Raw genomic sequence first — 13,622 nt, 5'->3', positions numbered from 1 at the left:
CGGTCTCGGTAGGGAGCCTTTTCCCAACTATAAATTGGCAGTCCTTTAATTCTCGCTCTAATGATCAGTCAACAGCGCTCGTATACTGTCCTAAATACTGGAGATGCCGCCCACATATTTTTCATTTCCAGAAATCCCGCTGGAACGGTGTAACCAGGGAAAAATATTTGACTAATGACAGTCAACAGCACCTACCTTCACCTACCTCTTAAATATTGGAGAAGTAGACCACATATTTTTGGATTATCTTATGAGTTTATTTTTACTTTTTGGAATCACGCTGGAACGGTGTCGGTCGCTAAGCCGACCTCGTTATCGTTTAAGTTTATTTTATTTTTTGAAATCCCGCTAGAACGGTCTAACCTCCAGGAGATGCCATTATCATAGCCATAAACTGGCTCGACTATAAATATACAACGGCTATCATTCGACCTAATTAACCGATCGTAATTAAAAACGACGAATGACCTAAGCAGTTTTTATACCCTCCGGCTCTATACTCGTCTCAGCAGATCTCTGACACATCTTACGACACATCAGTTCTTCTTTAATCAATTCAGGATTCGCCCCGCCGGTGCTATGCTACTGACCAGTCAACAGCGCTCACATACTGCCATCACCCGCACGCATTAACTATTGGAAAAGAAGGTCGTGCATTATTAGTTTGCTTTTCAGAAATCCCGCTGGGACGGTCTATACAGATATTATTCCCGGCAACGCTATCGCGTAGGGCTGTCAACAGTTCTCTTATACAACGACTACCTCCACGCGTTAAGTATTGGAGATGTTGACCGCATATTTCTTGATTACGTTATCAGTTTATTTTAACTTGTGGAAATCCCGCTGGAACTGTCTATGCCTCCACAACGATATGTCGCAGGACTGTATAGGTAGGCTGGCTCGGCTATAAATAATGTTTACATCACACCCATTCTTTAATTAACGAATAATTCCAGTTCCAGCCGTCGTTATAGATTCGACCGTCTGTTTTGAGTTAAGGCCCGAGCGCATATTTTATTCAACAGTTTATTCTTATTTTATATTTGACCTACCAGCGGGATCCATGAAAGCCGAGAGGATCGTTCGCTACATCTCTTTGACCATGGCCCCCTTGGGACAAGTTATTAATCAGTTTATTGTCAGACTGAGATTCACAGTCCTCGCCATATAACAGCCTCGTTGTCTTGATCTGGTACCTCGCTACTTTTCCCTGTACGGGACATGTTAATTCTTTATCGGCTACAGTGAAACATAGTCTATTACAATATCAACAAAGTCGCATCAAGCACAATCAATTTATATATACTTTCTTGCATATTTTCTTGATTACGTCAACAGTAGAGACTGTAGAGAGAGACTGTCCATGCAGGGGTGTAGCACAGTATTTTTACACTGTTTTGGAAAGTGATGTCGGTTCGTTCATGTATTGGGGCAAGGACTCGGGTTGGCTTGGCAGTATGTGCATGTAGGATCAGACCTTGCTGAAAGTCTTGGCTTTGCAGAATGCTGCTAATGAGAAAATCGCGACGGCAAAAATACAACAGATGTTGTGTGTTGAAATAAGTACAAATGGAAATACAATACAAAGCACTCTATTGCATATAGCCTTATATATATATTTTCTTGGTCAAATAATGTCTTCAAGCTATAACTGAATCCGGTCTGAGTTTTTAGAGCACGGCTTCTTCGTCATCAGATGTGGTCACTAGCAAAATGTTATTACAAATTTTATCTGATATGAGCCCAAGTGATGTTCTGGCCCACTGAATCCAGAACATCGCTCCACCCGCGTGAACACTGAAATGATTTATGTTTCTTTTTCTATAAATAACCTGTAATAGACCAAGGGGAAGCCCCTCAAACTTCTGATTTAAATTTTTAAAAAAGCTGTTGTGAAAACAGAATGCGGACGCTATACTCTTTTCTTTCTATCCAAATCTCTCTTTCGATCGAAATAACTACTCGGTTTATAAATAGTGAACAACGGGGGTTTGTACACCGGCAAAAATTTCACTCGAAGTGCCCACTTTAGTCATGTAATTTAAAGACCCTCAAATCTAATTTTTCTTCTTCGAAAACTAGGGCTATAGATCGAGTGGTCGCCAGGTAGGCCTATAATGTGAAGATCAGGCTTTGATCCTGAGCTCCGTTCATTTGGAGCTACTGTTTGCGACTTAATCGCGGGTATTAAACTGAAAAGTCTCTCTACAAAAACAATAGGGATAACACTAAAATAAATGGACATGTTTTATTTTGAGCACTAAGTTGTTAACTTTTACATAGAGAGTTAATATACAAATAACAGGCAACAACACAGAGAAGCACCTTTGGTGCCTTGTTTTCAATATTTGTATCTAAAAACCATTCCAAATGACCCGGAAAATAACATTGTACTCCTTTATAACAAGTAAATATTCAAGAATCTGCCAAACCTATCACTGTAAGAGTATAATTAAGACGTATACGTTGCATCTAATAACAAATGGCGTATGTATTCTTGCAGTAAAAATATTGGAGATATATTTCCAGATATATCTGCAAATATGAATGAATTTTCAGCCAATTGCATTATGTTATGTCGCAGTCAGAGTCCTTTCAAAGGTCTACAATCAAATATGGACCAACATGATGTAAAGTTATAGCTAAAACGATTGTACGTAATGTGATGGTAAGCTGATATTACAAACAGGCATTGCATTTGAACAACATTTTTTTGACGATCTACTACAGTTGTCTTTGTAAAGTTATTACAGTATTTTTATTTGTCTAAAATACAGCAAAATATTGTGTGTGCATATATACACGGGATTGTCTGTCCCGCCGAGATAAACGCCTTCGAAGATTAAACCAGCAAGAGCCTTCAGTTAATAATGGTATTAAAGATATGATGTAAGCTTAACTACCTGTAATTTCATGATACCACATTTAACAATAGCAAAGGAATGAATTATTTTTATAGGTTTCACACTTTACCACTGAGCCATGTACCGACCCCATGTTCACTACACTTGCGTATGGGTTTGAAATTAGGAAAGACGACTGTCGGAACTTAAAATCGCATATATAAAAAATAATTCTTCCTCGGTTATAATTTGTATGTGAATATAAAATCTATAAACGTAACTCATTTATATACATCTGATTAAGCTTTAGGCATTTACCATTTTACTGATTCTACGTCTATTCTGAATACTGCAAACTATTATAAACTATATTGGAGACGAAAAGGAAACAAATTTTGGTTTAGCTTTGTAAATATATGAAGAGGATATATATTTAAATGTATAGCCTCCACGGACATGCATATGCCGGATTCACATACTTTTGCATACTTCGCACCATGCATACAGAGCATCTGCAAAACAGTTCGTTACACACCTCTCTGTATATGAGTACATATGGTTTTAGGTACTCAAGCGCAAGCATAAAACTACCCTCAGTAGAAGTTTGAAAGATCTTGCTGCGCTTGATAACCGCAATAGTGATCGTAATGTCTGTTTCGTACAACGGTAAACCTATATGTGTTGAGGAGATGTTGGACATCGCGAACTTTATTAAGTGAAGATTGTCCAGATGACAGAGGAGAGCATATATGATGCCCTCATACTTACATATACGGGATGACTTATACATACTACACACGTACATCACAGACATCCGAGTGGATTTTAAGTATGAATCTTTCAGGAAACAGGTAGGATTTGTTCACATACAATACAATTACATGCATCCTTTCGACTTCTTTTCACGCTTATCTAGGCTATCACAGATTCATCACAGATTGCTGCTTTGCACTTATATCTGACCATCCAGTCAATGGCCTGAGTCGGTGGTTGTTAGTTTGGTCCGACATAAAAGTAAGGTAATGGAGAAACTTTAGCAAGCATTCTTTGCCCTACAGGTTTTTGTAACTTGATGTCTCGACCGTTACCAGTGTTAGATCGACTTTCCAGGCTGTGTCTGGAGTAATACTCAATGAGATTCAGGGCATTAAATGACGCGTACTCCTTCTTGAAAAGGTAGTATCCCATGCGCCCATCCACAGCACGGGCTCTGATGTTGTAATGTAACAACTGTCTGGCATGTCTGAAAATAAACAGCAAGGCATTGTTAGCCATGGACAAAGTGTAATAGCTGATCTATTACGGTCGGCAATATGCAAGCAGGAACGGAGAGAGGTACGTGATACCATTGTCATGTAAGGCCACTCTCGAAATTCGTTAGTAATTTTGCTCTGTGTCGGACAAACTCTTCGGAAATGAAACCAATGCAATGGTTTTCAAGATTTTTCTTGGACACAGGAAGAGCCTGATAAAGCATCATTCTAGCCTTGTGTCTACTTGCTTAGGAAGAAATATCAACTCTGCATACTATGGCAGGCTATATCATATTAGTCATCTGTTAGCAAGATAATGCCTAAGATTAACCTTCAGGCCGGATTTGGTAATCTGTTCTGATCTTGTCATACATGGATAACACTCACGTTACAGAGATAACTAATTTGTTGTCCCGTTCTGTGGCTCCTTTGTAGCTCCACACCATGAAACAGCCATCTTCTAAAAGATATGCTGCCATTCTCTGCTGCATCTGAAGGCAGGAAGTGGGGAACATTTAACTGTTTCATAAAAAAATAATGTCACTTTCTATTTAAGACAAAACAAAAAAATACAGGTCGAATCCCAAAAACCATTCATGCGAATCCCAGTATAGATATTGGATATATCGGCCATCGCTGACATATATAGGCGCGAGTTTTATGACTAACGACCACTGACATTCCTATGACTGAGAGAGTATTAATTGAAGTAAGTTGTCAAGATGCCGGATTTAGATGGTTGTGTGTGACCAATTGTCAGCTATCACGCCATCGTCACTGCTCTGGTTTGATATACACTGTATGCTGTGATCTTTTATATTACCTCTTCCATGGTGATTTTACCGTGCCAGTATGGCAATCCAGCCCTTTCAAAGCTCTGGGTCACCCAGGGAATGTAAACCGAGGCCTTCACTCTTTTAGACATTCCTGGTTCTGTAAACCTCCGCACAAGTGAAGACTTGTCCGGTTTTGGGAAGGATGGGTTTTGATTCTGGTTTTGGTTGGGAATGATGTCAGTATTTCTGTCCTCATTGCTGTCCTCGCTTTCGTCGTCACTCTGACGAGGACGCTTTGTTCTGCTGTCGGCCATATCTGAAGAAGGAACCCCAATATCTCATCTAACATGTGGATTCAAATGACTTGGTAATGATATTATCAACAGTCTTGCGGTATGTCATATTTGCATAAAAAGAAAACTTTGGACAGGTTTTCTTAAAGGAGAAGAAAACATAAAAATGATGCCAAAATCAGATGAAAGAGCGTCAAAACTTATTTGCAAATATGATCTTTAATATTTTTTGGGGACTTTTTTTCAAGAGAAAAGGGTATTTGAAAGTATTTTTGTATGGTGGGTATGTGGGACCATCTTTTGGTAATTATCGTTGTTGCATAATAATGTTCTAAATAAGGATGTGATGCTTGTCTAATAAATTTATCTGAATGTAAATTTGTTGTTTATCGAAACATATGATAATATTTATGAACGTATTAAATATATAAATATGATCCAAATTGACGTTTAATACATTCCTTAGCTGAAAAGAACAAATTCTAGTCCAAAAATATTTATTAAACCTGTGTTACATCCTCATTATGACATTATTAAACAAAGACTATAAATACCAACAGGTGGTCCCAAATATCCACCATACAAAAATTATTTTCAAGTGTCTTTTTCTCCTTAAGGAAAAATCGGAAAAAATATTGAAGAGCACATTTAGAAATAACTTTTCGCACTCTTTCGTCTGAACTTTATATCATTTTTATGTTTTCTCCACCTTTAATATCATGAAGACAATATCAAATTCAAAGCTTCTACAAGCGTACAGTTACAAGCAGATTCTTAAAACCCGTGCGCCTAGTTCGGAAAATGAGTTTGATGTCTATAGAAGTATGTTCTATTCCTACAAAAATACTTTAAAGTGTTTAATTACGTAAATAGGGTAACTCAAGTTGAAGTGAAATATATCTTTATATTAACAATAAGGTGCTTTTCAATGCTATAATTATTAAGTAAAATGTATTTTTTTTTATCAAGGCATACTTATACGGAATGAGACTTATGGGTCGCTTTGGTACATTGCCTCGTGAGTAAGTAATATGGTCACCTCTCAATGACGTTCCATTTGGTTCTTTCCGAGGAAGCTTACTCTGTCCCTCAACCTTGAGATCGAGAAATGGCGTCAGTCCTATACTGCTGTCACAACTATCAGCACAACTGGAATTGTTGCACTCACAACTTGTACACACTTGCATATTCAACTCATCGTTAGTGCAGCGAGGCGTGAGCTCGTTCAAATCATTGTTAAAACCCTTGGACAATTCATTCGGCACTATGTTCAGGATCAAATCTGCATTCGCTGTGGTGTTCGAAATTCTTGTTTCTTTGATAGCCGTATCCTGGAAGCTCGAACGTAGTTGCTCTAAGCCGGTGTCTTCCCTGGGATGTTTTTTGGTGATAGTAATTTGATTTCCCTGAAATAATCAATAAATGATTTGTATTTTGAAGTTCAGATGAAGCTCCTTTGAAATGATGTAAGCGTCGGTATATATTCACCAAAAAGTCCTATTGGGTGAAATTTTCGAATAGCGAGCAAGTGCCTTGCCGGAAATTGGTGGGAGGTTAAATGCAGAAAGAAAAAGGACGTAGGTTCGACTTGTTCAATTCAGTAATTTAAACGGTTCCATTACTGTTAAAGGGTGTAGGCTTTACCATGTCCACTTCGAATGACTTAGTCGCCATGATATGACTGAAATATTCCTGACGTGGCGGTAAGCCATAATCATTCATTCATTCGAATGACTGAGGGAATGAGTCGAGGTGAAATAAAAATTATGATGGGTCGTGGGGTTGTATACCATGCCGTTAGGCCTTTTGCTGAGCCCCTTCCCGTGCACCACGGTGGCGGCTGATATGTAATGTCCCAATCGTGTTTTCTGCTCTATAATACGTATGTAAACAAACGTTTGCTCAGAAAAAGTAAGCTACTGACAATTCGCCTCCAGTCCGAAGTATTGTTGGTGTATTTCAAACTTTCAAACGGTTTCGTTACTGAACCTCGAGACAGATAGTCGAGTTTCTTCGAGACAGAAAATATATGTTATGACATATGACCCATATAATGTGATAGGTTGCACTACCGGTATCATGGCATTAATTAGCATGTTATCACTGTATACACACATTTTAATTATCTTGACATCAGAAATTCGTTAAAGAAAGCCAATAGGCCTACAGCATAATCGTGCTGCCATGATTGTTGCAGCGTAACCATGCCATCATAATGTCAGCTTATAACACTAATCATGAATACATGTGCACAAACTACATGTATTTACTTGTGACGTACCTTACAGGTTGTTCGGTATAAATACTACATTTATTATGAAATTACCTTGAGTTTTTTAGCTTGGCTTTGCCAGGTTGCATATTTCGGGACTGATATTTCATAGTCGTGAATATTATCAATGTATGAGCCAATTGCATTGGCAAGAGTGACAGTACAATTGACCGTGACCTTGAAAGCTTGAGGGCGAGTTTCGGGGTCAGGCAGGTCTTGAGGTACGATCACAACCACATGGAGCGTCACCTCGTGCATCCCTGAAACAACCAACGCATATTCTAAACGATCAATGCAATAAAAGCATTCTTCCAATGAAACTGTCACACATAACTCCAAAATATTGGAAAAGAACTGAAAGTTATATATACGATGCATATACACCTATTCTATGTGGTTTAGCAATTGAGTAAATTATACAGTGAAACTTGGTGATATAACAAGTGACCACCTATGATTAATTATACATCTTTACCCAGGTGTGGTAAAGTTACGACAAACAAAGTAAGGAGTCTACGAGTATTTATGTTTGACTTATAATTAATGAAGAATACATTAACAATTCAGCTTTACTATATTTAGCATGAAGTGAGAAAGGATGTGACGATGATAAAAACTTCCCGTGACTATCGTATTCAGAGGTGCACATTTTTATTTAGCGGCAATCCCAGTAATGTAGGTCAGCAGTTTACTATACACATATTTACGCCGTGTACATGCTGCATTTGATATATAGGTACCTAAATTATCAGCCATGAGAATGTTTGAATTCATCAAAACATACAAATACACGAACATATACAAATGTAAATATTTTAAATAGAATTACACTTCTAATTTTGTACCGGTGCTGGGAGCATGGCGGCATACTAGCCTACACGGATGGCAAAGGTGAATGTACGTGTATGAACAAGCACGCGGGATTGCCCTTTATCCGGGTCCTGGGACAGACAAATATCATCATCTTTAAGTCTGGTAAACAGTACAGGCCTATACAAGATATATGTAGACTAAAAACATTAATCTGTTAATTTTTAACAGAAAGTCTTTTGTCTGAGTGATGATAGAATTTATTCTGTTATTATAACACAACATTCTGTCATATTCAACATAAATATCCTGTTGATCTAATAGAATCTTTGTGTTGAATTAATGGAATAGAAGTGATATATTTAACAGAAGAATCTACTACAATAACAGAATACATTCGAGCATCACTCAGACAACACACTTTCTGCTGAATTTAACTGATTAATTTTTTGAGTGTACATGTATATATAATTACTATAAATTGTACCCAGCCACTTACATTTAGCCATTGAATATAGTACAAAGAATATGAACTACGCAACTTGGTACTCATTTTAAATTTATAGAGGGCCTCCGTGGGCGAGGAGGTTAGCACACCAGCACGGCGCAAGAACCCCCCAAAAGTGCGGTCGGTGTGAGTTCAAGTCCAGACCATGTTTTGCACGGACTCATCCCCCTACAGTGCTCACTGCAACCGTTTAGGAGGCATATTCTTGAGTAGGGCGTAAAACACCAATCAAATAAATAAATAAATACATAAAGTTGTGAATGGGAGGTATATGTTAAATCTGCCTGTGTAACTTACTAACAATTAATGCGTACTTTTGGTACACACCATGTCTGTGTTTTGTACACAATTGCTTTTAGTGGGTATATTTCTTCTCGGTTGATACTTTTTCATTTTCTCTCTCATTTTCTCTCAGTACTTACTCTTCACACCCTTCATAAATTCACCCATGATATCATCACGATTACAACTCTGTAATGCTGTTCTGAGCACCTGTAGAGAGTGGGCATCGTTATTCCTACTCGTCCAGTCATACAGTAAAGCATGACCCTCGGACATCTGTAGACGGGCGGCGTTTACTGCAATCTGGTTTCTTTTTTCGTTGTCGAAGTTTAAGGCATCGGCAACAGTTTCCCAGCACGGACCTTGGATGCCCGTGGGCGACGTCAGTTTGTCTCCAAGTGTCCTCAAGTAATCCGGTGGCAAATTGGCGGGCTGACTCCAGTCTATTTCACCATCGTCCATTTCATCTAAAGAGACATCCATTGTGCCGGATAGGGGCCTACAGCTTGTTAATCTGTGCAGTTTCTTGTTCGCGTGGTTCACGATGGTGCGGAGTATTTCAGCTGTCCGGGATTATATCTCTACCGTGTATCTACATGCATATAGATGTATGAGATCTCTGGCTGTGACGTCACACTGAAAACTGTTCGCCTACCCTCACTTCATCGGAGACGTTCAGAATCCAAGACTCGAACTCCTCACATTGCCCTAAAAGTATGAATGGAATCGAAACCTGGTGCGACAGACACCGATGAGACTAAAACAATCGGTTTTGGTGATTTTTTTCACACCGTATCGCCATGCATAGGGAAGAGTGTTAAACACCCTGTAGATCCACACACACGGAAGTTGTCTAAGTATGTCACCACAGCTAAACAGGTTTAGCTAGATCACGTGTGTTGTTCACCCTCAGAGCTGCCGGTTGGTTCACACCGGTGCAAAACACGTTTTGTAGGTCTCATTTGCTGTCCCCAGCGCCGAAGCCTAGATAATAAAAATGTGGAAATACCGTCTGACTATTTATAAAGTTACATTCGTGAATTCCTTAAATCCGTGTACTTAACTGAGTAATACATATAGTACCCAGCATATGCCTACAACCTATACATAAACCCAAACCTGAAAACAGAATCTGGGAAATGATAATTGTTTTCGACCATTTGATTTGTATGTAATCTTTCCACATCAATATTTCAGTGATTAAGACGAAACTAGGACGAGTAATTGTTTTAAAGTGATACCGGTAGTTTATGTAACCATCACACGGACGTAGCTGAAGGTTGATCTAAAAATTGAACTCGGAAAACTTTAAACATGGAGTGCCATATAAATGAATTGATACTCAGGGCTCTTGTGCATTTGTATATAATTGAAGCTTTCTATTTTAACTGGGATTAGCTTTGTGCTTAATGATTTGGAATAATTTGCAGCATTTGAATGCAGTTAAAAGGTGAGAAAAGAGTTCTCTAATTTTCCCTGCGCCAAGGTATATCTTCGGCATTATGGAACACATTACAAATTCTGTTTTATGTTTTCGGAATGGAAGTCGGTTAAGGCCATCATCTTAACGCCGCACCATCTTTCAATCGCCCGACGATAATTAAGCAGTGGGACGATACAGCGACTAAAGCGATGGAAGGATACTGTTGAGTGATGGAACGATACTACGAAGCGATGACACGACACTGTTTGGCGATGCAATGATACTGTGAAGCGATTATACGATACCGCAAAGCGATGGAGCGGTACTGTGAAACGTAGGAAGTGCTATGAAGTGATGCAACGAAAGTCATGGAAATATCATGCGAAGCGACAAAACGATACTACGAAGCAATGGACCGATGTGTGTGTGTGCGTGTGTGTGTGTGTGTGTGTGTGTGTGTGTGTGTGTGTGTGTGTGTGTGTGTGTGTGTGTGTGTGTGTGCGTGCGTGTGTGTGTGTGTGTGTGTGGGTGCGTGCGTGCTTGTGTGTGTATGTATGTATGTATGTATGTATGTATGTATGTATGTGTGTGTGTGTATGTGTGTATGTGTGTATGTGTGTGTGTGTGTATGTACGCTGTGAGTCCTTGGGTAGATTTACTTATAAGTATTTGTCTTATTGAGGCAGGGTCAGTCCGTGTCTTAATAAGACAAATACATCAATTTGGTGAATGTAGGAGTGGACACAAACTGGGGCCATTTGTAATAATGTGTGGCGACAATGTTCTACCTACAAAAATCTGCATTGTCAAGGACTAAACTTACATCATTTCACCTAAAGTTTAAGAGTGTGGGCTGTCAGACATGAAGTTGTTGCTTTACTCGCATCCACAGATTTTTCATGCATCTACACGGAGGTGAAAACAACTAATGCAATACTCAGCTTCAAAGTGACATAAACCCAGAACTTCTCTTTCACCTCCGTGTCAACTGTAGTCGGGACTACAACGAGAAGTAGGGCCTACTTGTATACGCAAAAACTCAAATGTAGCAACGTTTTTATCTTTTGTCTGTTACGGGTGTTGTGAAAACTAAACATAAAAAATCAGTTAATGTTTCAAGATTGTAGTTCTCAGTTATGTTTAGCGTTACATAACATTTCTAGTTATCCCGGTGTCTGAAATTACTGTACTGTGAGACTGGACGGGATTCACTAGAATGCTGAAACTGATATCACTGTGCAACAGAGAGACATGTGAAGTGATTCAAATAACGTATAAAGGCGTAGGAAATTCATAAAGTCTACACAAGTATATATGCTGAATAACATTTAGCAATTTAATACCAATGCCAAGTTTATATGCCCCAAGAAAAGGCCACTTTACATTTCTCCTGCGTCGAGGTCATCTTGCGACATCAATGATATAGACTGAAGGGAGTATAGCATTTTAGAACATATCAAACTGTACTCGACTGCGCACGTAAACCACAGAGTTGAAAGTTTCTGCTGTTACCACCTTGGGCATTTGACTAACTGATAAAATAGGTCTACATTCTAAAATAAAATAAAAATCAATTCGTTTTATGATCCTGTAATTTCCCATTCATTTGTGTTTTCAACTCAAATGTCCTGATAGGATTTAACAAATAAAAAAGTTCCATAAAAACACTTTTGTTGCTTGAATGCCAGATACCGATGTTACCACCATTTCACAGCTTCATAATATCGTTCGATCTTGTCATCGTTTTGCAATATCGTGTCACCGCTTCGCGCTACCGTTCCATTGCTTCGTTTTCGTGTGGGCGATGGAACTTGATGATACGATGATGGTCAGAACCGGTTTCCATAGTATGTCTACTCGGAGTAAGACGGAACAAGCACATATTTCCAATATCTGAGACATCCTAAAAGAACTGACTTCCTAGTGCACCCAGGTTCCTTGTTAAATGAATTACTATTTACTCAAAATCTGAACGGTCGACCGACAGACCAACAGAAAAGTAAATATACACCGTGTACATACACAGAATGCCCGGGGTATAAAACACAGACCTTTGGCGAGTTACTTGTGAGCTTTCCCCACGGAAATTTCCCCACGGGATTGCATGTCATGTACGGATGGGCTCATCATGTATAATTATAGAAGACAAGTGGTCTTGTATATGGCTATATATTCCATCTCTTCTATTATACTCGAGGCCTTTCTGTGTAAAAGTTTTAGTTATATACTACGTGTGCATGAATATAGTCTGATATAAGCGGTTCATTCATATTCGATGACAATTTTACAGAATCTGCCTTATATAGGTTAGTGCAGTTGGGGTTGAGGTGGGAAGTTACCCTCCGTCCAGTGATTCATTAGAAGATCAAGTCTAACAGAGGTGGTCGTATGACATCACATACAGCGCTTTCATTCATCACTTCTGTTTTCAAGATTGGTGTAAAAACTGGTATACATCGCTTAGGGGCATGAGCCAACGAGTATCCTTAAACAGAATTAATGAAATAGGCCTATATTGATAATGACGCAGTGCATGTGACAAAGAGCGGTACAATGTGGATTACACGCAGCAGGAAACTGTTACATGCTTATTGACAAGATCCTGACACCATATATTTCGGTATGTTTATCAGTGAATAGCTAAATAACGATTTATCCCGCAGAAGACCTACCAATTCAACGCAAAAGACCGATGTATAGGCAAATCTCTTTGCAAAGAACCTACACACCACATGTCAATGTGACATAGAGACCTGTGTGACAGAGTGGTCAATGTGACATTGGTCTCTGAGTGACAAAGAGTGGTCAATGTGACGTAAGGGTCTGTGTGACAGAGTGGTCAATGTGACTTTGGGCTCTGGGTAACAAGAGTGGTCAATGAGAGATCTGTGTGACAGAATAGTGAATGTGACATTGGGGTCTGTGTGACAGAATAGTCAATGTGATATAGGGGTCTGTGACAGAATAGTCAATGTGACACGGGTCTGTGTGACAGAATAGTCAATGTGATATAGGGGTCTGAGACAGAATAGTCAATGTGACATGGGTCTGTGTGACAGAATAGTCAATGTGACAAAGGGGTCTGCGTAACAGAATAGTCAATGTGACAAAGGAGTCTGTGTGACAGAATAGTCAATGTGATATAGGGGTCTGAGACAGAAT

The 13,622-nt window shown here is 39.0% G+C and overlaps 1 protein-coding gene across 1 annotated transcript; it reads right to left on the bottom strand.

Moving 5' to 3' along the window:
* Positions 1-2,234: 2,234 nt before the first annotated feature.
* LOC135470306 (uncharacterized) lies at positions 2,235-9,882 on the bottom strand. The gene is made up of 6 exons (XM_064749165.1): positions 9,178-9,882; positions 7,492-7,697; positions 6,205-6,571; positions 4,920-5,188; positions 4,484-4,587; positions 2,235-4,086 (listed from the first exon to the last, which is right to left on the bottom strand). The coding sequence occupies exons 1-6, from the start codon at positions 9,518-9,520 to the stop codon at positions 3,837-3,839; spliced, it is 1,539 nt and encodes a 512-aa protein (XP_064605235.1). The 5' UTR covers positions 9,521-9,882; the 3' UTR covers positions 2,235-3,836.
* Positions 9,883-13,622: the final 3,740 nt, after the last annotated feature.

The sequence above is a fragment of the Liolophura sinensis genome, chromosome 7 (assembly GCF_032854445.1).
Source record: "Liolophura sinensis isolate JHLJ2023 chromosome 7, CUHK_Ljap_v2, whole genome shotgun sequence".
Taxonomy (NCBI): Eukaryota; Metazoa; Mollusca; class Polyplacophora; order Chitonida; family Chitonidae; genus Liolophura; species Liolophura sinensis.
This window is presented reverse-complemented; position numbering and strand designations above follow the sequence as displayed.

What these genes read in the sequence shown, in the direction of transcription:
- LOC135470306 (XM_064749165.1), bottom strand. Translation starts at nt 9,520, where the DNA reads ATGGATGTCTCTTTAGATGAAATGGACGATGGTGAAATAGACTGGAGT. An exon ending in ATTTATGAAGGGTGTGAAGA is followed by an intron (nt 7,698 to 9,177) that starts GTAAGTACTGAG and finishes TGGTTGTTTCAG; the next exon opens with GGATGCACGAGGTGACGCTC. An exon ending in AAATTAGTTATCTCTGTAAC is followed by an intron (nt 4,087 to 4,483) that starts GTGAGTGTTATC and finishes GTTTATTTTCAG; the next exon opens with ACATGCCAGACAGTTGTTAC.